The sequence below is a fragment of the Prunus dulcis genome, unplaced genomic scaffold (assembly GCF_902201215.1).
Source record: "Prunus dulcis unplaced genomic scaffold, ALMONDv2, whole genome shotgun sequence".
Taxonomy (NCBI): Eukaryota; Viridiplantae; Streptophyta; class Magnoliopsida; order Rosales; family Rosaceae; genus Prunus; species Prunus dulcis.
Window position 1 is genome coordinate 2,173 of NW_023010086.1, and position 25,423 is coordinate 27,595.

The window sequence follows — 25,423 nt, forward strand, 5'->3', positions numbered from 1 at the left end:
TTTCATCTAACTTGAACTACCCGGATTAGACTCACCATCCATAGACACTTTTATCTTAAAGTATCGTTCCATGATAATTTTTTTCTACACATAAATTAATTCAATCAATCATTTTTAAAGACTACTCTAATCTAATCCAAATAATAATATCAATCAATATAAACTCTAATACAATTATCCAAATAACAAAATAATTTCATATCAAAATACAAAAGAATTCTAATTCATAAAGAAAATCAATCTATTAATATGAATTCTAATCTAAATAAGAAAATCAATCAATTTCACCATACCAATAAATTATAATTCATGAAAGATATATCAATTTCATTAAAATTATCCAAAGCCCAAAATCATATATGTAAAATTATCACTTGACTTTATGAGAAGCGATGGCAGCGGAGGCAAGAGGTCGTCGGCGACGACGGCGGCGGCTTGTATTGGTTGGTGGTGGTGTTTTGAGAGGAGAGGGAATTTTGAAAAAAAAAATTAGGTCTTTAAGGGCTGCTGAGATCGGGAGGGAAAGATAAGCTGCTGTTGGCCATTTTTTTTCGTTTCTAAACCTGGCTTCAAAACGACGTCGTTTTGAAGTCAGGTTTTTTAAAAACACGCCTGAACCAAACGGCGTCGTTTTGGCCAGGCGGTTTCAAAAAAAAAAAAATAGCTCTCGCGCGCGCTGAGCAAGGCAGGCGCTGAGCGCAGGCTTCTTCCTCCTCTGCTGGGCATTTCGTCGAGCACTTGGTGTGCGACCCAGCTCGCCATAGGGTCGCACCGGAGCTTCACCACTACTTTTCCCAGCTGCCATAAGGTCGTCTGACCCCATTTGTCCCTCTGTGCGTCCGCCCCGTCACTCTGAAAATTGAAGTAGGGCTACAGTTCTGCAGGTAATTCTCTCACTCACTTCCAAGTCCTCTTTCGCTGTTTTATGATGTTAAACTTTATCTCTGTATCTATCTTCGCAATTGTAATTTAGTTCTTCGTTTTGATCATTTGATACACTGAAATTCTCATTTTTCGTTGGGTCATATATTATATCGCTCTGCATATCATTGTTTCTTTAGCAGTAATTATGCTTAAGAAAAAATTAAAGTCATAGGCTTCTATCAGTCCGATTTAAATAGTAAGATGTGGTATTCTGAAACAATATGATTTCGGGGTTCTATAAATACCGATGGTTTCCTTTCATCCATTCTTTTTTTGTCCATTTCTCAGACCCATAGAATTGCAATGAACAGGAAAAGAGAGCCAGCAAATAATGCTACCAACTGGGAGCATTCTCATTTGCAAATGTTTATGCAAGACTTGGCAAGATCTAATTTCGGACCATGAATTTGCTAAGCTGCACTTTGCACAAGCAGAGTCCTACCCTTTGGTCCGGCCCTTTAATCCAACCCGTGTGTCAAGAACCCTTTATCTGGTCGAGCCTGAAGATAGCTCTGATTTTGATTTCGAGCACAGCAACTGCACGTGTTATGATGCCTCTGACTTTCTTTTTAATGAGTGCAATGGGCATCAGTTCCACATGAATCTTGCCAAACCATTGCGCAATGCTGAGGAAGTACTCAATACCCACAATGATGCCAATAGGAAATCTGGAACTAAAAAGAAGCTTTGATTTAAGGTATGTCCAGCTGGTCACAAGTATGAGGTGGTGAATTCGTGTAACGGATTGCTTTGCTTGTCTAAACCATTCATCAATGACCCTGTTGTTGTGTGCAACCCAATAACCGGTGAGTTTATACACCTTCCTGAAGTTTTTAAGCTTGACTATGTAAAGGGATCTATTGATTGTGGATTTGGTTTCAGTCCGAAGACTAACCAGTACAAGGTGATAAGAATCTCTGAGCAAGGACACTGGATCCCTTTAAGGCAGCCGAGGTATACACACTTGGGACAGGCTCATGGGAATGTTTAGGTTTTGCTCCCTTCTTAAAAAATAAAGTAGAATTCACCACCTATCTGAAAGGAGCGCTTTATTGGTTTTGCCATTGGCTTTCATCGCCTTATATAGATTCTTTTTACATGGACACTGGGGAGTTTTCAGTCAGCTCAGCCACCTCCTTTTGAACTGCAAAGAGAGCATCGGGTTGGCATGGGAGTTTTAGGTGACTGCCTTTGTGTATGTGAAGTTGCTTTTATGTATCCTGTGTATGTGTGGGTAATGAAAGATTGTGGTGAAGAAAAATCTTGGACAGAAAATATTTTCTATTGATCCAGATTGTCATGAGGAGTGGCCTTATGGCTTGTATCAACCGATGAAAAGCTTTGAAAATGGGGGATTTCTGATGTTTCATTCTAGTAGTAATGCCTTCATTTATAGGATACATGTTAATATTTTAGTAGTTTTAGTTGCTTTCACTTTCATGTTCATATTTTTTATAGGATACATGATCGTTTTCATGTTAATGACATTTATGCAGCAGTGAAGCAATTGATAGTGCTTTGCTATTGTGGTTTAAGAATGAAGTATGGCGGAGTTCTGGGTTGGATAGTCATTGTTGATATTTTCCATTTCAAGTGGTGATTAGGGAAGGCGTAATTCTTTGGGAGGGATTACTTCTCTGCATCTTTCGATACAGAAACAATTTAGATAATTTTTCTACCGCCATCATAAGCCGTCTTGCTTATATAAAACCTTTCTGTTGGGGAAATTTTATTAAAATCTTTAGTATGTAAATGATAATTGAAATATTTTATTTCGATATTTTATTCAGTTAATGATGTATATTGTTTGATACATTCTAAATGAACAGGCATTAACTTGTTAATGCACTAAATAGGACTAAACATGGTTACTATACGAATAGAAGTTACTTATGTTGCATTAGTGCCTAAAATAAAAGGGAACACTCTTCTTTGAATTCAAATGCTAAACCTTTTCTTTTGTTTCATGTTTTGGGTCTGGGTTTGATGTTTCACATTGTCAAATGCTAACAAATTCAATTTGTCTGACATGATGAATATGATGGTAGAAAATTCAGTTTGTTCTGAGACTTTCTGAATAGAAGTTACTGTTTTATTGGTGCCTAAAGTAACAAGAAATACTCTGCTCTGAAATAAAATGTAAACTGTTTTTTTTTATTTATTTATTTTTTTTTTTTTTGTCTTTTTGGATTTTAGCTCTGAATTTGAAAAAAAAAATAGGGTGCCATGACAAAAGACTAAACTCTCTTTAGTCATGGCACCTCTTTTTTTTTTCTTTTTTTCTGAATGCATATTGCATGCTCATCATCAGAATTTTTTGTTAAATAATTTAAATTGTGTGGAACAACTGATATATGTTGCCTTTACTTTAAACATCACAATTGTTAATACAGGAGTGCGGAATACAAGCTGCTGGGAGGGACTAGAGCTCTGTCTTTGGAGGACGAACAAATTCTCAGTTGCTTTCCAAAGGAAGTGAAGAAGGAAATAACCTCAGAGGTGGTGTCGATGTCGTATATAAAGCAACGTGAACTCGAAGAGGCCTGTAGAGTCAAAAAACCATTTTGTGAATGGCTTGTAAGTACCCTTACCTACTCTCTTTTTTCTCTTCTCATCCACTCTAAACCATCATTCCTTCTCCTCTCCAACTGTCACTGATCATCAAATAGCTTGTGAGGAAGTGTTCGGAAGTGAATAAATAACCTTTCTGGAAATTTGTTCTACCATTTCCCATCTAGTGTGATTTAGATTGCTTGCCCTAGTTTTTAGTCTTTACGTATGTCATTGAGGGCTTTATAGACAATATGATCTTATCACTCTATTTTCAAAAAAAATACACATGTAAGAGATTAAATAAGAAACAAAAGAGGAGGTCATATCTATGAAGGCAATTAAAAGGCCATATATAACCACTCTATTTTCTAGTTAGGCTCCGTATAGAATGTGACACAGTACTTATCATAGAGATAAAGACCACTAAGTGAGATGCTGCAATGACAGAATGTGTTGTACTTTTCTGTCCTGAATTTTATGAAACCATACTGCATGCATCATTGTTTGTTTATTTGCTGGTTTGTTTGACTCTGTCGAATCTCAACAAAAGAATTTCTCATTGTGGCGCTTACATCAATTCTCTGAAGAAGTATATGTTGGTAAATAGGAAAACAAAAATTGCAGGGAACATCTGATTTTTTCATGAATTAGGATTATACTTGAAACATCGTAACTGCATGAATGTTGATACAGGTGACAAGATTTCAAGCTGCTGGGAGAGACAGGAGCTCTTTTCTTTTTTGGTGGCAGGAAATAGGGTCTGGTATCAACATCAAATGGGTCCTTAATGCAGTGTCAATTGTCAATCTACAGGTACAGGGATGAGATGTAGGTGATCACTCCCCTTTCCCTAATTAATCGTAATTATGAATTACGCATTAATTAAATATAAAAGTTAAACCAGTTGCTCCCACAAATTCATGAGAACATGAATATACTCAGTAACTTACTACAATAATAACAAAAACAGAAATAGAAATAATAACATACAAAACCCATGATTAATGATCAATCGATCAGTATTAGATCGTGTTAATTATATTGGTATTAATATTCCAATTGGGAAGCTTTTCAGTTTCATGTACAGAAGCTAAACAATTAATGCCTGATCACACTTTTTGTTAGACATTTACAAACTCATACATAAAAATATTACATTTAAGAAGATTGTTGGGTCATGTGTTTTGACAAAAGACTAAACTCTCTTCAGTCATAGCACCCTATTTTTTTTGAGAGGACAAAACAATTAGAGGGCCTTATGTTGGCCCGCCACTACTATTCAACCAAGAGTTATTCTATAGTGATGGCCTTATATATAGCCCTTACGAGAGGTCCTATCTCTTAATCGTTGGATCACCCTAACCAATTTGATCCAACGGTTATGAGATAGGGTCTCACCTAAGGGCCATATACAAGACCCTCACTATAGAATTCTTGATTTAACTAATATACCCGAAATGAGCCCCAAATCAACAACATTGGATCCATAGTACCTTGTTTACAGATTTGAGAATAGAAATGGACGCACCCAGGGTTCGATGTGAAAATAAATGCTTTTTTGATGACTTCGTGGACTGAAGATAACTTGGGAGAAGTGCATAAGTGTATCGATCTCTTTTATTTACCGAAGTTTACCTGTATTTTTTTTCTTTTCTTATTTTAGTTTTCGCCGTGTAGAAAAGAGAAGGTTGCACATTCTTTGACCGGTATCATCCAAAGATATATGAACCCTCCAAGAGTTTGGTACTTGGACTTTTGAAAAGATTGAGGAAGGAGGAAGATGAAAACAGAAGACTAAGCATGGAGGTTAGAGCTTCTTCGAAAGGAAAGTGGAGTTCCCGAGCTTGCCTAGTGATTCATTGGATGATTGTTATTGTGTTGTTGGGGATGTTGCTGGTGGAAGGAGGGGCAAGGGCTGGATTGAGCAAGAATGTCAAATTAGCACTTTGAGTTTTAGGGGTTATGGTGGTGATTTGAGTTAATTTTGTCTCCTATCATTCCAAATTCATTTTATTTATTAGGAAACTTACATTAACCCGAATTATATTTATTAATGGTTTGAGACGTTTATTAACAAAGTCGTATTCTTGCTGACCTGACACATACATATATATCTCATAAACTGGAAACTTTTGAGTCCAAGATCATCATCTAACTGTAACCAAATCCAACAGAAAAAGGAAATTCTTCTATTTTGTTTGTAGAACGCTCTCATCATCAAGAGACACACACATAAAAGAAACTTATAATCCAATAAGGAAGCATAATGAACAAGAAAACAAAGCACCTACATTTTTCGGTTCCTTCCTCTTCTTCCTCCTCCATGAAATCTGCATCGATCAGCTCGTCTTATTGAGTAAAACTAGGCTTTCTGTGTAAGACACAATACATGAATACCCTGGATCTGTGTGAATTCCCAGACACTCATTTGTGTTGTTCTTGGGATTATGAGAGACGAACTCTCCAATCTTTCTTCCATGGTCATACCTTTCTAATAGAAACTCACCATTATTCTTCCTACAGCCCAAAACCTGCAGGACTCTGAAATTGGGAGTGCCATGTACATCAATAGAGACTTGCTTTGCCCAAGATTCCACGACCCTATACTCTCTCATAACCCACATAGTATGTTTATTTTGATCAAAGTGCTTTACACAAATGGACTTGCCGGCAGCCGAAATGGCCATGTACTTAGTTGGCAACTCACAAGCTAAGTCTTCTGGCAGCTCAATCTCCTGGAAAGTCTCATTACTCATATCAAAGGACAAAACCACATTGCGAAAACAATTTCCTTTCTTACATGACGCAACCCAATGGACAGCCCCATTGACAAAAACTTGACCCCAAAAATTTTGAGCAACCAGATAACTGGGAGCAGCTGATGTAATGCTTTTCCAAGACCCTGAGTTTAGCTAATAAAGCTCTATTTCCGGGCAAGCATGGCCTTCATTCTGGCGGAGATACACCAGTCTTACTACCTTGTAATCATTTTTCTTAGAATCAAAGCCAAAGCCATAAACAGAATGATGGGGAGATTTTGGGACATGAGGCTTGGCAAGTGTGATGAACTTTCTAATGGAGGGGTTCCATAGAACAAACATGTTGTAATCTGTGAGGTAATCATCCGAGAGGAGAATCAATCCGTTGCACGAACCCACAATTCGGAAACACTCATTGAGGCTCTGAACTGGAAGCTCTGGCTTTGAGTGTTCTTGGAATGAACCATTGTCCAAGTGTAGAGAATAGAGCTCTCTAGTGGGGTCCTTGGGGCAGTGCCTGAGAAGGAGCAAAGGGGAATTGCTTGTTTTGTCTAAATTGAGGTTAAGGTGGTTGTTGATGAATCTAGTGTGTTTAATTAGGGAGTTCCAAGATTTGCAGATAGAGGTGCACTGAAGAAGAGATTTGATGGGCAGCCTAAGAAGAATTTGGGTTATGATTTCTGGAGGAAGGTACTCTGACATCTTTATTCTATCTTTGTGCTTGAGAATCTGAGGTGCCTGCAAATCCTAGAGAAGTAGTATTAAACTCTTCAAAGTCAAGCTTGTGAGAGAAATTAATTTACGTCGTTGAAGAGGTAAAAGGATTGGTCAGGGCATCATTTTCATGCCGGCCAAGATTTGTGGACCAAAATAGTAGCCAGTTCAAACTCGGCTTGCTCATGTTCAAAGTCAAGCTTTTGATGAAAAATAAAAAATAAAAGACCCCAAGACCAAGATTGTTTAACGACCAATGGGTGCAACTTTATATGAGTGAAAAAGGTGTCTACTCTGAAGTTGGAAATTTCCTTTGTCCAAACTCGTAGCAACTATGATAGAATTAGGGATCAATCGATAGAATTAGGGATGGTAACTTGGAACAGAGCCTCTGCATTTAGGGGATTTTTTTAAAATAAATAATAGTTAAAATCTGAACACTTGATTATGTTGAAATATGAATATGGTTTGAATACTTTGGGTTGTTCTTTATTCTTCTCCATAAGGAGGTATATATAGGAGTTTACATATGAAGGTTTTACAAGGAATTAGATATAGTAAAGAATTAGGAAAGTGTTATAAAACTAGAGTAATCGGAGTATGAGAAGTACCACTGTAATATTGGGAGTGAAATTATATTTCTCTTTGTGGTGTTTACACTGACAAAATTTCTCCTTAGATAGACTTCACTCTTTCTCTTCTCTCTGACTCTCACTCTATTCTCTTCTCTCATTCGTGTGTGTTTACAAGTAAATATTATGCCTATTTATAGGCAAAGCAAATGGCTTTTAAGGGAGACATAATGATTTCCCCCCAACATTATTATTTCATCTTTTGACTAATACCCTCTAGCTTTATCTCCATATTTTAACTAATACCCTCTAGCTTTATCTATGTGGGCTTCACTTCTTTATAACACTCCTCCTTGAAGACCACATGTCCCTAGATTGGTTGTCTCATTTAAACCTTGCTTGGAAAAACCTAGTCGGAAAAAACCTAAGTGAAGGAAAAAGAGTACAACTTTATTTGGGACATAAGGGTAATGCGTTTATGTTGCCTCGTTAAAACCTTGCTAGGAAAAACCCGGTGGGAAAAATCCTAGTCGAAGGAAAAAGAGTACAACGCGCATATGTCCTATGTTAGAGGACTCTTGAATGCTGTTTGTACCGTGACTAACCGAGCAAGAGGAGTCCCACATTGGAAAACTACAAGAGATGGAGACTCCCCCTCACCTGTAAAAGAAGATTGCTCTTTCCTTAGAAGGGGATCCGGGTCTTGGATCTAGACCCATAGGCCTTGGACTCTCTCTTCTGGATCCATCTCTGGGCTGGGTTTCTCACTTGTTATCTTTATATTTGGGTTTAATCCCCTTGTACAAATGTAAACAAACATTATCATAATGAGAACACCCTTCTCCGTGGACGTAGCCCATCATTCGGGTGAACCACGTATATCTTGTCTTCTATATGTTTATCGCTTGCCCAAATCCTCACACACTTGGTGAAGGTCTTCACCTTCATCCATCATTCATCACACCTCATCACTAAGTTGGACTCAACCTTGGCCTAACCATTTTGAGCATCAACAGTTTGGCGCCGTCTGTGAGAATTGGCACAAGAAGCCTTTGTCGTTCTCCCTTCCTTCAGTGCCCTTTGGCACCCTTTCAATCATCACCTTTTAAGCTTATCGTTTAACACAATACGTGCTGAAGCCACAATGAGATCTCGAGGCACCAATATGCCGAAGACATGTATTTGCTGAAGCAACCCACCTTTCAGATACTTTGGGGAGTCTCAGTTTAAAGGCTGCCAAATATTCATCTAGAATATCACTTTGCATGGCTTGCATAGCCAGGAACAAGCCACCATTTCAATCCAAAAGGAAGCCCACGTTTCAATTTCAATTATTTAAATGAATGTCTTGCCGCCACTTTGCATGGCCAAGGAGCAAACCAATGTTTCAATACGAAGGATGCCCACATGCATCCTCCCCAAAAGATAAGATTCCTTTTTTGCATTTCGTTATTTCAATGTACTTGCAAGCACACCATATTTATTACAAGCCAATTTAACTTCATATATGAGAATAAACAAAGCCTATATTGTGGTTAGAATAAAAGCCGTTGGTGGGCCAACATGGTGAAAATACACATGGACATCGGTCCAATTACAGCCCAACATGCTGATGCACATAAGGCACAAAGGAAGCCACCAAAAATCCCACCATCTGAAGACAAAGTACGAGCTTCAGATCGGCACCTCACATATTGTCTCCAAAATATGGCACACCCCGCCAAGAAATTTCTCAAGGCACCCAGCACCCTCCATCACTTAAATCAGAAGCTTGGCACACTGTCATTCTATGATTTAAGGGCTAGCGAGTTGAACATAATTCAGCAAATGTGGATAAATGTACTACGAATTGACAGTGGCAGAATGCCGTTCGGAACTCCATCAGCCAAGTCAACCAATTGGCCAAACCTGAAACAACAAAGAAGAAGAAGCAGCTCTCTGCGATGCTATGTTTCTCCAAAAACCAGAGCATGGACCGCCGCCACCTCGCACTATCTCCTCCCCATCTCTGCCACAACCTCTCAAGGCACCCAAAACCTATTGGTGATGCCTTACCCTTTGGCAAAACTATGCAAAAGGCAAGGAGGCTCCCCAAAATCGCTAACTCGTGAAGCCCAGCTCCAAAGCAGGCCCGGCTCCAAAGTAACAAAACCTTCCCAATTAATCTTGCCGAACGGCAAGTCCGGTGCGAGTCTAGCAGTAACCTCACAAGAATTGCTTCAACGAGCTCACCACTTGCCTAACGTTGGGACTTGCAAACCCACAAGACCAAAACTGATCCAAGTCCTCCTTACCGAAGCAAGACTAGCTCCAAGAAGCACCGGAATTGCAGGCTTAGGCCCAGCCCTTGCGAACCCAGCTCCACCAGCTTTCACCCTTTGCCGAAACCACCAAGCTCCAATCCCGGCCCGGCTCCCTTGCCGAATGGTAAGGGTTGTGCAGAAGCTGTGAGGCCCTCCAACAAAACTTCTTTCGAAGATCAAGCACGACAATCTGCCACACCCATGAGACTACACGGTCCTCTCACGAACCTAGTCCCTTGCCGAATAGTAAGAATTGTGAAGAAGATCTCGGAGCTCCCCGAAATTTGTCACCAAATGACCCTGCTGAAACTGCCTAGATCACACCTTGCCGAAGACACAAGAGGCCTCAAAAAAAAAAAAAATCCAATCGACCCTTGCCGTTCGGCAAGGGTTGAGGAAAAACAAATGGGGGCACGACACCAAAGACCCAGCCCCAACTCGTCGCAGGAACCAAGGACCCAGATCCTAGTCGAACGATATCAGCTCTTACCGATCAAATCTGCCGCACCCGTGAAACCTCATGGTCCTCTCGCAAGGACACCTGCCGAAGGTCTGTGCGAAGCCACCACAAGAAGCTCAAAATTTTCTCAATGCACCTTTGCCGAACGGCAAGGGTTGAACAGCTCTCTTTGATATCTCTTACCGGGGATTTGAAAGGAGGCTCGCATATATGTTCAAGCTATGGACGTCGCAAAATGGGACCGGTGCTTTCGAAGGAATTCGGGGGCTGAGATTTCGCAGACTCGTGGTTCCTATTTATTTCGGAGGCCACTGCCGAATGGCAACGGCCTATGCAAAATATGAGCTCCTCCAAACATTCTTTCATACCTTGTCGAAGCCTTTTGCCGAAGGGGAACACTGACCAAGCTCTGCCGAATTACCCTTGCTCGTAAGAATACCCACCTTTCCCAAAGGGACCTTGCCGAACAGCAAGGCTTATAAGAGAAGTACACTTCCAAAACCCCGACTATTAACAACACACCAAGGGCCCAGCCCCAATGGTCCAACCCCAATGGTCCAGCCCCTTGCCTTGCGAAAATTTTTCTCCCCAAAGTCATCATTGCCGAACGGCAAGGGCTGTGTAACGGCTAACATGTGCTTGCTCCTTTTGTGAGAAATTCCTCCCAATAGGCCCAACTCCAAGCACATACCAAAAGTTCTCACTCTTTGACCAAAGGCCTAGTCCTATTCGCACACCTCTTGTCTCCAAAAACACCAGCACCAAGCCTTGCCGAACGGAAGGCCTCCTACCAACGGCCCAGCTCTGAACACGCAGCTCAAGACCCTACCAAAGCTACAGGCAAAAGGGGCGGACCCTTCTCATCCTCAAACCCTAGGCTACTGTGCGGTCCGTGTCATGGCCCAGCCTACTCTGAAAGGCCCAGCAGAAAATGGTCAGTCTTTTCGCCTTACCGAAGCTCAATCCGTAGCCCAAGTCCATCCTGGTCCCTTGTCGAGACTGCCATGGGCTCATCAGTTTGTAAATTTTTTTTTTTTTAAAAAAAAGGGTGGCCCCTCGCCGAACGGCAAGTGCTATGCAAAAGAATAAAGGGGCTCACAAAATACTCCCCAAGGGTCCCATGCCGAAGCTCCAATTCCCCAGCCTCTGCCGAAGCCTAGCTCGACAAAGCTAACACCCAACCCCCGTGCCTAGCCACATCGTCTTGCGACATGCAAGCTTTGTGCCTTCGGCACCCCTGTGCCTAGCCACATCGCCTTGCGAAACGCAAGCTCTGTGTTATCTTCGGCACCCTCGTGCCTAGCCACATCGCCTTGCGACATGCAAGCTTTGTGCCTTCGGCACCCCTGTGCCTAGCCACATCGCCTTGCGACACGCAAGCTCTGTGTTATCTTCGACACCCTTGTGCCTAGCCACATCGCCTTGCGACATACAGGCTTTGTGCCTTCAGCACCCCCGTGCCTAGCCAGATCGCCTTGCGACATAGAAGCTTTGTGCCTTCGGCATCCCTTTGCCCTCAGCACCCCCGTGCCTAGCCACATCGTCTTGCGACATGCAAGATTTATGCTTTCGGCACCCTCGTGCCTAGCCACATTACCTTGCAACATACTAGCTTTGTGTTGCCTTTGGCACCCTCGTGCCTAGCCACACCTTGTGTCACCTTCGGCACCTCCGTGCCTAAGCACATCGCCTTGCAAACATGCAAGCATTGTGTCACCTTTGGCACCCTCGTGCCTAGGCCCATCGCCTTGCGACATACAACTTTGTGCCTTCGGCACCCTCGTGCCAAGTTCTTTCCCTTCCAAATGTCCTTCTTACCCGGGGACTTGGGGGACTATGGGCAGTGCACTATACAGCTTGGAAGATGAATTGTGGTGTTGCTCAGCCAGTGCACTTAAAATTACAAGTCCCCGACCAAGAAGTACCTTCTTACTCGCGAACTTGGGGGACTACTGTTTGTACCGTGACTAACCGAGCAAAAGGAGTCCCACATTGGAAAACTACAAGAGATGGAGACTCCCCCTCACCTATAAAAGAAGAATGCTCTTTCCTTAGAAGGGGATCCGGGTCTTGGATCTGGACCCATAGGCCTTGGACTCTCTCTTCTGGATCCATCTCTGGGCTGGGTTTCTCACTTGTTATCTTTATATTTGGGTTTAATCCCCTTGTACAAATGTAAACAAACATTATCATAATGAGAACACCCTTCTCCGTAAACGTAGCCCATCATTCGGGTGAACCACGTATATCTTGTCTTCTATATGTTTATCGCTTGCCCAAATCCTCACACACTTGGTGAAGGTCTTCACCTTCATCCATCATTCATCACACCTCATCACTAAGTTGGACTCAACCTTGGCCTAACCATTTTGAGCATCAACAAATGCTCCCCCTGATTTTGCATGCTCCAACTTGATTGCTTGCAGAGTTGTCGTAATCCGATGCCATTTACTAACTTTTGGAATGTACATTTTGGCAATGATTTAGTGAAGAGGTCTGCCAGGTTATCGCTTGAGCGGATTTGTCTGACTTTGATTTCTTGACTCTTCTGGAGCTCATGTGTGTAGAAAAACTTTGGTGATATGTGCTTAGTCCTGTCACCCTTGATATACCCTCCTGTGATCTGAGCAATACAAGCTGCATTGTCCTCATTCAGGATTGTTGGAGTGTCTGTTGCTGAGGGTAGGGCACATGTGCTTTGGATGTGATGGATCACCGACCTTAACCAAACGCATTCACGACTGGCTTCATGGAGGGCAAGTATTTCTGAGTGATTGGAAGATGTGGCCACTAGTGTTTGTTTCGTTGAGCGCCATTAGATTGCAGTTCCTCCACATGTAAATACATACCCAGTCTGTGATCGTCCTTGATGTGGATCAGAGAGATATCCTGCATCAGCATAACCAACAATACTCTGGGCGTTGGTCGATTCACTGGAATAGAATAACCCCATGTCTGTTGTCCCACGAAGGTATCGTAGAACATGTTTGATGCCGGTCCAATGTCGCCTTGTTGGAGCAGAACTGTACCTTGCTAACAGATTTACTGAAAATGATATGTCTGGTTTGGTACATTGTGCTAGGTACAATAAAGCACCTATTGCACTAAGATATGGTACTTCTGGACCAAGGACCATTTCATCATCCCCTTTTGGACGATATGGGTCTTTCTTAGTGTCAAGCGACCGAACGACCATTGGAGTGCTAAGTGGATGGGCTTTATCCATGCCAAACCGTTTCAATACTTTTTCAGTATAAGTTGATTGATGCACCAAAATTCCATTAGCACTTTGCTCAATCTGCAAGCCAAGACAATATTTTGTCTTTCCAAGGTCCTTCATCTCAAACTCACGTTTGAGATAATCAACAGTCTTTTGAAGCTCTTCAGAAGTTCCAATTAGATTCATGTCGTCGACATATACTGCCACTATCGCAAATCCAGACTTTGATTTCTTAATAAACACACATGGGCAAATAGGATCATTTGTGTATCCTTCCTTCAATAAATACTTACTGAGACGATTGTACCACATTCGTCCAGATTGTTTTAGCCCATATAATGATCTTCTCAATTTAACTGAGAACATGCCCCGTGGTTTATTTCTGGCTGCTTCAGGCAGCTTGAATCCTTCTGGAACTTTCATGTATATATCTGTATCCAATTCTCCATACAAATATGCGGTAATGACATCCATGAGTCTCATTTCAAGTTTTTCTGAAACCGCCAAACTTATTAAGTAACGGAATGTAATTGTGTCCATTACTGGAGAGTACGTTTCCACATAATCAATTCCAGGCCTTTGTGAAAAACCTTGCGCAACGAGTCGCGCTTTATACCTTGAGATCTCATTTTTCTCATTGCGCTTTCTTGTAAATACCCACTTGTAACCTACAGGGTTCACATTGGGTGGAGTTGGAACAATATGTCCAAAAACACTCCTTTTTTTCCAAAGAATTTAATTCTGCCTGGATTGCATCTTTCCACTTAGGCCAATCTTGCCTCTGTGTACATTCATTAATAGAGCACGGCTCAATATCATCATCTTTTATGATCTCAGCAGCCACTGAGAATGCAAATATATCATCGATGATCATCTCATTTCTACTCCACAATTCATCAGTGGACGTATAATTTATGGAGATTTCTTGACTTTCAGGTACGATTGCCACTCCAGGGGCACTTGTCTCACCAATGACGTTTTCCTTTTCAAGAAGTACCTGTCCCTCTTTGGGGGCATTTGAATTATGAATTGTGGGCTCTCTATTTATTTCATTTGGATTCATTTTGTCCATCAACTTCCTCTTTCGAGGAACTGAATCCTTTGAGCCTAGTGGTCTGCCACGTTTTAGGCGTGCAGCAGATGAACCATTTGCTGGCACATTGCTTTGTCCATTATGGACATCAATCCGTGCGGGTGCATTTGCAGCTGGGATATGAGATTTTGTCACCTTTGCTGCATCATTAAATGCATCTGGCATCTGATTTGCAATACTTTGGAGGTGAACGATCCTTCTCACTTCGTTTTCGCATTGAGCAGTATGAGGATCGAGATGAGACAATGTGGATACATTCCATGATAATTCATGTCGTTTTTCAGGAATGAGTTTGCCTTGTTCTTTAGACACAGATTTTTCTCCCCTAATGGTGGGAAGATTGTCTCATCAAAATCACAATCCGCAAATCGTGCGGTAAAAATATCACCCGTCAGGGGTTCCAAGTATTTGATGATAGATGGTGAATCAAAACCAACATAAATTCCCAATCTGCGTTGAGGGCCCATCTTAGTACGTTGCGGTGGTGCAATGGGCACATATACCGCACACCCAAAAATTCTTAAATGTGAAATGTTTGGTTGATTCCCCAATACGAGTTGTATTGGAGAATATTGATTGTTGGCGACGGGCCTCAATCGCACAAGTGATGCTGCATGTAAAATGGCATATCCCCAAGCAGAAACTGGCAACTTTGTTTTCATTAGCAAAGTGCGTGCTATCAATTGAAGGCGTTTAATTAAAGCTTCTGCCAAGCCATTTTGAGTATGCACATGGGGAACAGGATGTTCAATATCAATGCCTAGTGACATGCAGTAGTCATCAAAAGTTTGAGATGTAAATTCACCAGCATTATCGAGTCTGATTGACTTAATGGGATAATCTGGGAATTGGGCTCGTAATTTAATTATCTGAGCCAAAAGCCTAGCAAATGCCATATTCCGAGTAGATAAAAGACAAACATGTGACCATCGGGTAGATGCGTCCACCAAGACCATAAAGTACCGAAATGGTCCACATGGGGGATGAATAGGTCCACAAATGTCCCCTTGAATTCTCTGCAAAAATGATGGAGACTCAACATCAACCTTTGGTTGTGATGGTCTGATCACCAACTTCCCTTGTGAACAAGCTTGGCAAAAGATGTCACTTGATAACATAATGTGTTTAGTCAACAAGGGATGTCCTTTAGAGTTGGTGATGATCCTGCGCATCATGGTGGATCCAGGATGACCCAACCTGTCATGCCAAAGCTTAAAAGCATTTGAGTCAATGGACTCTTGGTCCATGACACTATGTGCCTCAATTGTCCTTATGGTTGTATAATACAACCCTGATGAGAGCGCACAAAGCTTCTCCAGTATACGCTTTTGGGTATCACTGGAGGTAATGCAAAGATATTCCATGTTTTCCTCTTTCTTTGTTTCAACATGGTAGCCATTCAAACGTATATCTTTGAAACTCAACAGATTCCTTCTGGAGTTAGATGAATACAAAGCATCTGGAATGGACAGTATTGTTCCATTTGGTAACATAATTTGGGCTATTCTTGAGCCTTCAATCAGATCTGCAGGACCTGATATGGTTGTTACCTTTGCTTTTGTAAGCATTAATTTTGAGAAATACTTCCGATCTTGAAGGATCGTATGAGTAGTCGCGCTGTCTGCGAGACAAATATCTTTGCCATAGCCTTTGTTTTGAGGGCATCCATAATTTACATCCATGCCTTCAAATAAGTAAAATAAGCTGAATCAATAAAAAAGAAAACATTACCACTTTTATTGGATTGAAATGAAAATTAAACAACACTTCAGCTAATACAAATAGTACATTAAGAAATTTAATCTAATTCGGACTCATAAGCTTCATTCCCTCTTTCAGTAACAAAATCAGAAACATCCAGATGCGTCTTGTTTAGCTGACGCGATATTTCTGATGAGCCATCTGTGGCTGGCGGAGCATGATCAATGTAATTTATCTCCACTTTCCTGTTCTTAAGTGAAGCTTGATAGAGATCCGCCAAATGCTTGGGCGTACGACATGCGCGCACCCAATGTCCCTTTGCACCACATCTATGACAAGTGCTTTCAACATTTCTAGGCACATGGCTCGTCTGTGCCTTTCCCTTATTACGGGATGAATTTTTGCCATTCGTGGATGGATTGCTCCTTGGGCCTAAACCATCTGAACGAGCACCACGATCTTTTTTGCTTCCTTGCCAGCTACCACGCTTGCCCCCTTGTCCACGTTTGTGGATATTGCCACGAGATGAAGTGGCATTCACTTCCTGAGATGCATCATTTATTTCAGGAAGTGGTGCTGAGCCCGTTGGGCGAGATTGGTGATTCTTTAATAAGAGCTCATTATTCTGCTCAGCTAACAAGAGGCAAGATACAAGTTCCGAGTACTTCTTGAAACCGTTATGTCTGTATTGCTGCTGAAGGAGGACATTTGAAGCATGAAAAGTGCTCAGAGTTTTTTCGAGCATATCCTCCTCAAATATATTTTCCCCACATAGCCTCATTAATGAGGTAATTCTGTGCATAGCAGAGTTATACTCGGACACTGACTTGAAATCTTGAAATCTCAAGTGAGTCCATTCATATCTAGCTCTTGGGAGAGTCACCATCCTCTGGTGATCGTATCTTTCACCTAGAGCTTTCCATAGAACCAACGGTTCATCAACCACCACATATTCGCTCTTCAGCGCTTCATGGATGTGGCGGCGAAGAAAGATCATGGCCTTCACATTCTCTTCAGGAGAAGCATCATTCTCATCTACAATTGTTTGTCCGAGGCCATTGGCTCGTAGATGGATTTTGGCATCCAGGACCTATGATAAATAGTTGTCCTCGAAAAGGTCCACGACAGCAAACTCTAGTTTTGCCAAATTTGCCGTCCAAAACTTTAGGTTTGGGATCTGGGACATTAAGCCACTTATTAATAGGAATTTCAGGCCCTCATTATTCAGGTATATTAATTGATGATAAAAATAGAGTGCTATGAATTTACTGGTATGAACGATAAACCCGCACCATACCTTAAATAAAATTAAATGTGGGGTAAAGTAAATTCATAAAGTAAATTGCTTGTTGTATGAACGTTAATTCCGCACCATACTTTAAATAAAAGTAAATATGCGGTAAAGTAAATTTATAAAGTATGAGGGTTAATTCCACGTCATACTTTAAATAAAAGTAAATGTGCGGTAAAGTAAATTCATAAAGTATGAGGGTTAATTCCACATCATACTTTAAATAAAAGTAAATGTGCTTGTATGGGCACTAATTCTGCTCCATACTTTTTAAATAAAAGTAAAGGCATCTATGTGGATGATAAACCCGCGCCACACCTTTAAATAAATATTGCCGTATGGGTAATAAACCTACTCCATACCATAAATAAAATAAATGTGGGGATAAAGGCCACCACCTAATATATATGAAGTGCATAATATATCATATATTGTGGGCAATATAACTGCGCCACTATTCAAGATATAATAGATGGGTTTTAAGATCACACCATCATTTTATTATAATAATTTGTGTTACAACGTGATGGGTAAAAAATTACACCACCATAAAATAACAGGATGGGGTATAAAAACCGCACCATTCCAAATTACGTTACAAAGAAGTAAATTAAACAAGCATGGATGAAACAACATAAAAATTGTGAGAACACAAAAAAGAAAGTTTGCATGTCGTCGTAGTAGTAAAGTGAGAGTAGACATATGACAGCGAGGAGACAGAGAAATAACCACATAGTGTTGAGTCGGGAAAAATTCAGAAATAAAAAGGAGAGACTATCGTGCTGATAACATGTTATAAAACTAGAATACTCGGAGTATGAGAAGTACCACTGTAATATTGGGAGTGAAATTATATTTCTCTTTGTGGTGTTTACACTGACAGAATTTCTCCTTAGATAGACTTCACTCTTTCTCTTCTCTCTAACTCTCACTCTATTCTCTTCTCTCATTCGTGTGTGTTTACAAGCAAATATAATGCCTATTTATAGGCAAAGCAAATGGCTTTTAAGGGAGACATAATGATTTCTCCCCAACATCATTATTCCATCTTTTGACTAATATTTCTACTTTATAAAAAATAGGAAAGTAAATCCCCATCTCCTTGATTATTTAGGAGACTCACGTCAACACTCCTCCTCAACATATATGTCACTAATGCCCAACTTGGTAAGTGTGTCATAAAAATACTTCCACACTCACAGCATATGCAATATATGATCTTGGAGGACATATGAAGAGTAGAACCTTTGGTGGTGGTGATAGAAGAAAGAGTCTGGGTTGACCCCATGCTTCTGTGAATCTGCAATAAGATGGAGAATCGTATGGGTTCTTGACATCGCAGCGGAAGTAAGATGTGATATGAGAAGGTGAGGAAGGTGATGTGAGAAATTTGATGTAGGAATTGGATTTAAGAGGTATGTGTATAAGATTTGATGTTATGTGTTTAGGGATTTGGATAAGAGGATTTGAGGACTTTAGATTTGAGGGATTTGGATTTGGGGAAAAAAAAGAAAGAGGAATTTGTTTTAGGGTTTTGGATTTGAACATGAGAAATTTGAAGAAATTTGAGATAAGGGTTTAGAGACAAACCAACTTCTCTTCACTGCCCTTCCCCCCTTGAAGAGAAGGGGTCGTCAGAGTCAAGAAATAAGCAACATCTTCTTCGAATACGTCAATAAACATAGCCCTTTCACTTTTTTTTTTTTTGGAGTAGAGTTTGCCCCTCCTAGTACCACAACCCATCGTCTTGCTGCTGAGGATGTCCTGTTGTGGCTACAAAGGCAGAGGCAGGAGCGGGTGCTGTTGGAATTGCAGGACTAACAGGAGCTAAGTTAGAAGATGTGTCGAGTGATTTGCCCCTATTCTTGTGCGGAGCTTTGGAGTGGTCCCACCAATTCGGGTAACCAATCAATTCGTAACTGCCATCACGAGTATGTTTGCTTCCACCACAGTGAGTGCATTTACGTTTCGGACTAGAGCTTGTGACTTGAGTCTAAGAAGCACCAGTGGTAGAAGTCAAAGGACCCTGTGGAAGTTGGGTGGCTAGGACAGCAGTGTCTGGAGTACTGGTCATGGTCAGTCGTTGTTGAGCTTCGCGACGGGCATATGCAAAATCGAGATGGTATCCATGACAGTGGAAGGATAAAAAATATGTGTTTAGGAATTGAAAGGTATGAGGGATATGTGTATGGAGATCTGAATTTGAGAAAGATAAAGATGAGGAATATAATGTAGGGTTTGAGTTTGAAGAAATTTGATATGAGGATTTAGGGTTTGTGTCCGAAGAAAATTTGATATGAGAATTTAGAGACAACCGAGGATCGATTACTCTGATACCATGCTGAAATATGAATATGGTTTGAATACTTTTGGTTGTTCTTTATTCTTCTCCATAAGGAGGTATATATAGGAGTTTACATATGAATGTTTTACAAGGAATTAGATATAGTAAAGAATTAGGAAAGTATCTCCTAATTGTACAATAATTTATCACTTATATAAAAAAATAGGAAAGTAAATCCCTTAATTAATCAAGGAAGTAAATCTCCTTGATTAATTAGGAGACTCACGTCAACAGATTAATCATGTATTTCTTTTTTATTTTGGTTAAAATCTGGTTGCATGGCATAAGGTACCAAAAAGCCAATAGGGTCCTTGACTTGCAAAAGAGAGGTCTCATATTCGAATCCCCACGACATCATAGTTTTGTGAGTGTGAGAAATTCCCCTTCCCTGTAATGTAGACTATCACTTGTACTAAAAAAAAGCATGATGTTCAGACATTGTGCATTGGAGTTTTTTTGTTATCTATTTTCTGCACTTACTTACCCCGTATTAATATGATTTTCATGATATTATGTACATTATCTTGAGATAATTAATAATATATATATATGCACACAATCAAAATATCCATAAACATATTTTTATTTGAGTAGCAATATTTAGATTTCTACTAACTAATTGTTGCATTATTAGTGGACCATAAATGATCAGTTCGCTTCAATAGTCCGGGGACCATAAATGGCCAAGCTTTGTGGATTGAAATAGTAGCCAGTTCAAACTTGGCTTGCTCATGTTCAAAGTCAAGCTTTTGATGAAAATAAAAAATAAGGGTTATTTATTTAAATGGTCCTTAAATTTATACCTGAGTTGTATTTTGGTCCTTTAATTAAATTATTCGTTCAAATAGTCCATAAACTCTTTATTAATCGGCGCATTGGTCCTACCGTTTAACTGTACTGACTAATTTCTGTCGAATATTATTAATTTGTTCCGAAGAGTACTGACTGTTTATCCATAATATTATAAGGTGTTTTGTGCTGTTCTGGATAAATAGTATGACTAAGTTATACTGTGTTTGGTGCTGTTCCGGATGACATGAAAATTTTTTTTGGTAAGATTCATATGACAAGATTTGTTTTCAATTGTTTTTACCAAGATTTTTTTTTTTTTTTTCATATAACCCATTATAATAATTGTAGTATCTCATAAAAGGGAGAGAGAAAGAGACACAGAGAGAGAGAGAGAGAGAGAGAGAGAGAGAGAGAGAGAGAGAGAGAGAGAGAGAGAGAGATGGATACCTGGAGAAGAGTGAAGAGAATAACCTGTGGAGAAGAACTCTAGGGAGAAGAAGATGAAAAGAGCGTCTGATTTTTCTCGTAGAGCACGTGTTCTTTTTCCCTAGCCGTATAATTAAGCGTGTATTATCTAAATCGGGGTGTGTGGGTTGTATTAATTAGTCAGGTAAGAAGAGTATTAAAAGCGCAACCCGTATAAAATAGTCAGATAATTAAATAATACAAGTTGACACCAAACACCTGACATGGACTATTTACTCTTATCTAGAGTCTAATACGGTGTACCAAACGAGCCCACATTCTGTCACTGTTGGTGTCAAATCTAGGGATAAAACAGCCCAATTAAATAAAATACTAAATAATTTAAAACTAAAAATTAAAGGAATAAAAAAACCTCTCTCCCTCTCCCATGATATTGTTCATTGAAACCAATAATTTATTTGGGACGTTTGAAGATTGAAACTGTGATTCCATTTTCATCATATTATATCATTTTTGGGTACAGATCCATTGAAGCTATGTGGAAATGAAGAACAGTGTAAAAGGAGGCCTATCTATATATTTTTTAAAAAAATTGAAAAAAAAATATTAGGTAAAAGGGGCTTAATGTATTCCTTCCCATCTCACTCCAACAGCTCCTCCAAATAATTTCTCCACCCAAATCTAATGACAATATAGATTCTTGAAATAATCTCCCACAACCATCGCCCAACGCCCATCTTGTCCTCCCTGCACCCAACCCTCTCTTCCCCTCCCTCCTCCTCTCCCTCCATCTCTCTCTTTCTCGACGAGAAGCCATTGTAGACTGACGATTTCAAGATCTTGTCGCGTCGGTTAGCCATGGTGTTTTCCCAGCTACAGTTTTGATGGAGATGATGACTGAAAATTCTTTATTTAGGAAACTGAAGGCAGAGGGGAGAGAAAGGAAGAGAGGAACATAGAGAGAAAGACGAGAGAAAGGAAGAGACAGGGACAAAATGGGTTCGTCTAGATAGGGTGCTGGGTTTAGGGCTGGGGGCTGTTGACTTGGATGTGGCTAGGGGATGGGGGTTGGGATTGGAGTGTCAAAAGTCTTATTTACCTCCACAAATGTAGCATGTGCTGCCCACATGACTAAATTTAACAAAAAATGTAACGGTAGGACCAATACGATGATTAATAAAGAGTTGGTAGATCATTTAAATGAATAATTTAGTAGAGGGACCAAAATGCAACTTGTGTACCAACCCGGTCCTAAATAAATTTTTAATTATTAATTTATTCAAATAAAAGACTATTTTGCCCCTAAAATATTTTATTAGTATAAAGTCAACTTTTTGATACATGAGGAATTTGGAGATTCTGCTTGTACCTTTGCGTAGAGCATGTCGAAATGAGTCCGTAGACATGTGGTGGACTTAAATCCGAGTAGTATTGAAGAAAATACGATCAAAATACGATGAGGGGCAAAATCGTAATTTTAAAAAGTCAGATTTTTAAAACTCTCTCTCTCCCCTGCTGCGACCTCCCCATTTGTTGCTTAGCCCTTTTGTTTTTTAATGTAAGAGGTTCCAAATTTGGTGTTTTCAAGTTGGAGTCAGTTCCAGTGGAGGCTCTAACCAGAGTGGTAGTTCTGGGAACTGCTTTGGAGGTGGTACAGCTAGAGGTGCTGGGAGGCAGCTACAGCCAATCGCTAGCAGGAGGAGTCGCCCCCGGTGCACCATGTGTGGCAAGTACCATTCTGGGCCTTGTCAACAGGGCGCTACTGGGTGCTATCATTGTGGACAGTCCAGACATTTTCGGAGGGAGTGCCCGATGCTCCTCCAGGGCAGAGAGAGTATCGCTGGGCTGACCCAGGGGACTGATGTACAGAGTGGTGCTCAGTGGTAGGGTCCAAACTAGTTTAGCTAGCAGAGGTGGCAACCAATAGAGGGGACGTGGTGGACGTTCCAAAGCTACAGGCAGAGTGTATAACAGTCTCAGCAGGAGGCACATGCGTCACCAGATGTGATTATAGGTGTGAAACTCTCAGCTCTACAGAATGAGCTGGCGATCTTTGTACCTATAGGAGATGTCTTTATGGTAGGTATAGTGTATAGAGACAGCTTGGTGTTAGTGGGAGGCTGTATTTCTGGAGGCAAATTTGATTCCTCTGGATATGGTAGACTTGGATGTTATTCTGGGCATGGATTGGTTGGCCAAGCATCATGCCTAAGTGGACTATTTTCGAAAGGAGGTCATATTCCGTAGTCCTAGACAACATGAGGTCACCTTTTATAGTGAGCGTAGAGTTCTTCCATCTTGCCTCAATTCAACCATGACGGCAAGACGGTTGCTCATAAAGGGGTGTTCAGGATACTTAGCTCATATCATTAATACCTAGGATAATTGATTGAGGTTGGAGGATATTCCAGTGGTAAGGGAATTTCTGGATGTGTTTCCTGAGGATCTTCCTGGGTTACCTCATCACCTGGAGATCAAGTTTACTATTGAGCTTATTCCAGGAATAAATCCGATCTCTCAAGCACCGTATAGAATGGCACCAGCTGAGTTGAGGAAATTGAAGACACAGTTACAAGAGCTGCTGGATAAGGGTTTCATTCTACCCATTTTTTCACCTTGGGGGCGCTCCAGTTTTGTTTGTAAAGAATAAGGATGGCACTATGAGATTATGTATTGATTACAGGCAGTTGAACAAGGTCACTGTGCAGAACAGATATTCGTTGCCTCGTATAGATGATTTGTTTGATCAGTTGAGGGGTGCCAAGGTATTCTCTAAGATTGACTTGAGATGAGGTTATCATCAGTTACGAATCAGAGAGGAGGATGTGCCTAAGGCCGGTTTCTAGACAAGATATGGCCATTGTGAGTTTTTGGTGATGCCATTCGGGTTGACTAATGTGCCAACTACGTTTATGGATCTTATGGACAGAGTGTTCCGATGTTACTTGGATCGTTTTATGATGGTGTTCATAGACGACATCCTAGTATATTCTAAAAGTCAAAAGGTGCATATGAAGCACTTAGAAATTGCGCTGAAGACCTTGAGGAGGAGGCAACTGTATGCCAAGTTTATCAAGTGCCAGTTCTGGTTTCATCAGGACTTGATCAAGGGACTAGAGTCCTTAATAGCGAACAATCTTGGGAAAGGTACTAGAGTTCCGGCAATTAAGTTTGCATTTTGGTGATATTCATGTTTAAAAGGCCAGTTTTTGAAATGTTTTGAAGTTGAGTGACCCTCGGATTGAAGTTTCATCATGCGGGGGTTCAGGAAACGTAGGAAGTTAAGTTCTCGTCATATCAAGTTGTGGAGGAAGATACTTGGGAACCCGAGTAGTAAATGAGGGGTCAGTACCCTTATCTCTTCGAGTGACAAGTATGAAATTTCGAGGATGAAATTTTTATAAGGGGGATAGATTGTAACATCCTGGTCTTAAATAAATTTTTAATTATTAATTTATTTAAATAAAAGACTATTTTGCCCTTGGAATATTTTATTAGTATAAAAGTTAACTTTTTGATTGGGGAGGAATTTGGAGATTCTGCTTGTACCATTGCCGTTGCGTAGAACACGTCGAAATGAGTCCGTAGACATGTGGTTGACTCAAATCCGAGTGGTATTGAAGAAAATACGATCAAAATACGATGAGGGGCAAAATCATAATTTTGAAAAGTCAGATTTTTAAAGCTCCCTCTCTTCTCTCTCTCTCTCTCTCTCTCTCTCTCTCTCTCTCCTATGTCGCGACCTCCCCTTCCCCTTTGGTTTTTCCAGCCGACGCCCCCAACTGCCATAACAGCCCCACGCTACACTGCAAGCCACGAGACCAGACCCAAAACAACCGGCCAGGTCCCGCGGTCACAACCCAGCCCACCCCCGCCGCCAACTGTCATTCTAGCAACCGGAAAGGCCGGTTTTGGTTCGAAACTTTCCGGCTTCGATCTCCCTCCTTCGACCACCAATTCAGTCGAGTGAGGTATGCTTTCTTACCTATTTTTCATGCTCTAGCTGATGGTTGGATAGGAATTGATCAATTTCTAGCTTAGGTGGTTCAATTTATAACCATAAGTTTGGCCGATTTTTGGATTGAAATTTCGGCCACTTGCAGTCTGAATTGGACATTTCTGTAGTTGAAAAAAATGCTCCACTTGTCGAGTAGTATCTATAACCAGAAGGATTGCCCTTAATTTTGGAGTTTTTTGGCGAACGGTATCGCTTTGGACACCCACGCGATGTCGGCGCGTGGGTACTGTGGCAGAGGGGCATTGTGTCCGAG

At 40.7% G+C, this 25,423-nt stretch overlaps 1 protein-coding gene and 1 pseudogene across 6 annotated transcripts; one reads left to right on the plus strand and one right to left on the minus strand.

Moving 5' to 3' along the window:
- Nucleotides 1–698: 698 nt before the first annotated feature.
- Nucleotides 699–5,546, plus strand: LOC117612835. 6 transcript variants are annotated; one of them, XR_004583575.1, is made up of 6 exons: nt 864–884; nt 1,236–1,730; nt 1,807–2,105; nt 3,318–3,501; nt 4,171–4,305; nt 5,141–5,546. XR_004583575.1 is itself a non-coding variant. In XM_034341477.1 (5 exons), the coding sequence occupies exons 3-5, from the start codon at nt 3,433–3,435 to the stop codon at nt 5,425–5,427; spliced, it is 462 nt and encodes a 153-aa protein (XP_034197368.1). In that variant the 5' UTR covers nt 1,236–1,730; nt 1,807–2,105; nt 3,318–3,432; the 3' UTR covers nt 5,428–5,546. The 6 variants fall into 6 exon arrangements, 3 of the variants coding, with proteins under 3 accessions (XP_034197369.1, XP_034197368.1, XP_034197370.1); XR_004583577.1 differs by having other exon boundaries at nt 5,155–5,546; XR_004583576.1 differs by having other exon boundaries at nt 4,171–4,290.
- A 170-nt stretch (nt 5,547–5,716) lies between these two features.
- Nucleotides 5,717–7,002, minus strand: LOC117612837 (annotated as a pseudogene).
- Nucleotides 7,003–25,423: the final 18,421 nt, after the last annotated feature.

Bases quoted from the DNA above. Each gene is read 5' to 3' on its own strand.
- LOC117612835 (XM_034341478.1), top strand. From the start codon at position 3,433: ATGTCGTATATAAAGCAACGTGAACTCGAAGAGGCCTGTAGAGTCAAA. The intron at 3,502-4,170 runs GTAAGTACCCTT...ATGTTGATACAG, and splicing joins AACCATTTTGTGAATGGCTT to GTGACAAGATTTCAAGCTGC. The intron at 4,291-5,154 runs GTACAGGGATGA...TTCGCCGTGTAG, and splicing joins TGTCAATTGTCAATCTACAG to AAAAGAGAAGGTTGCACATT.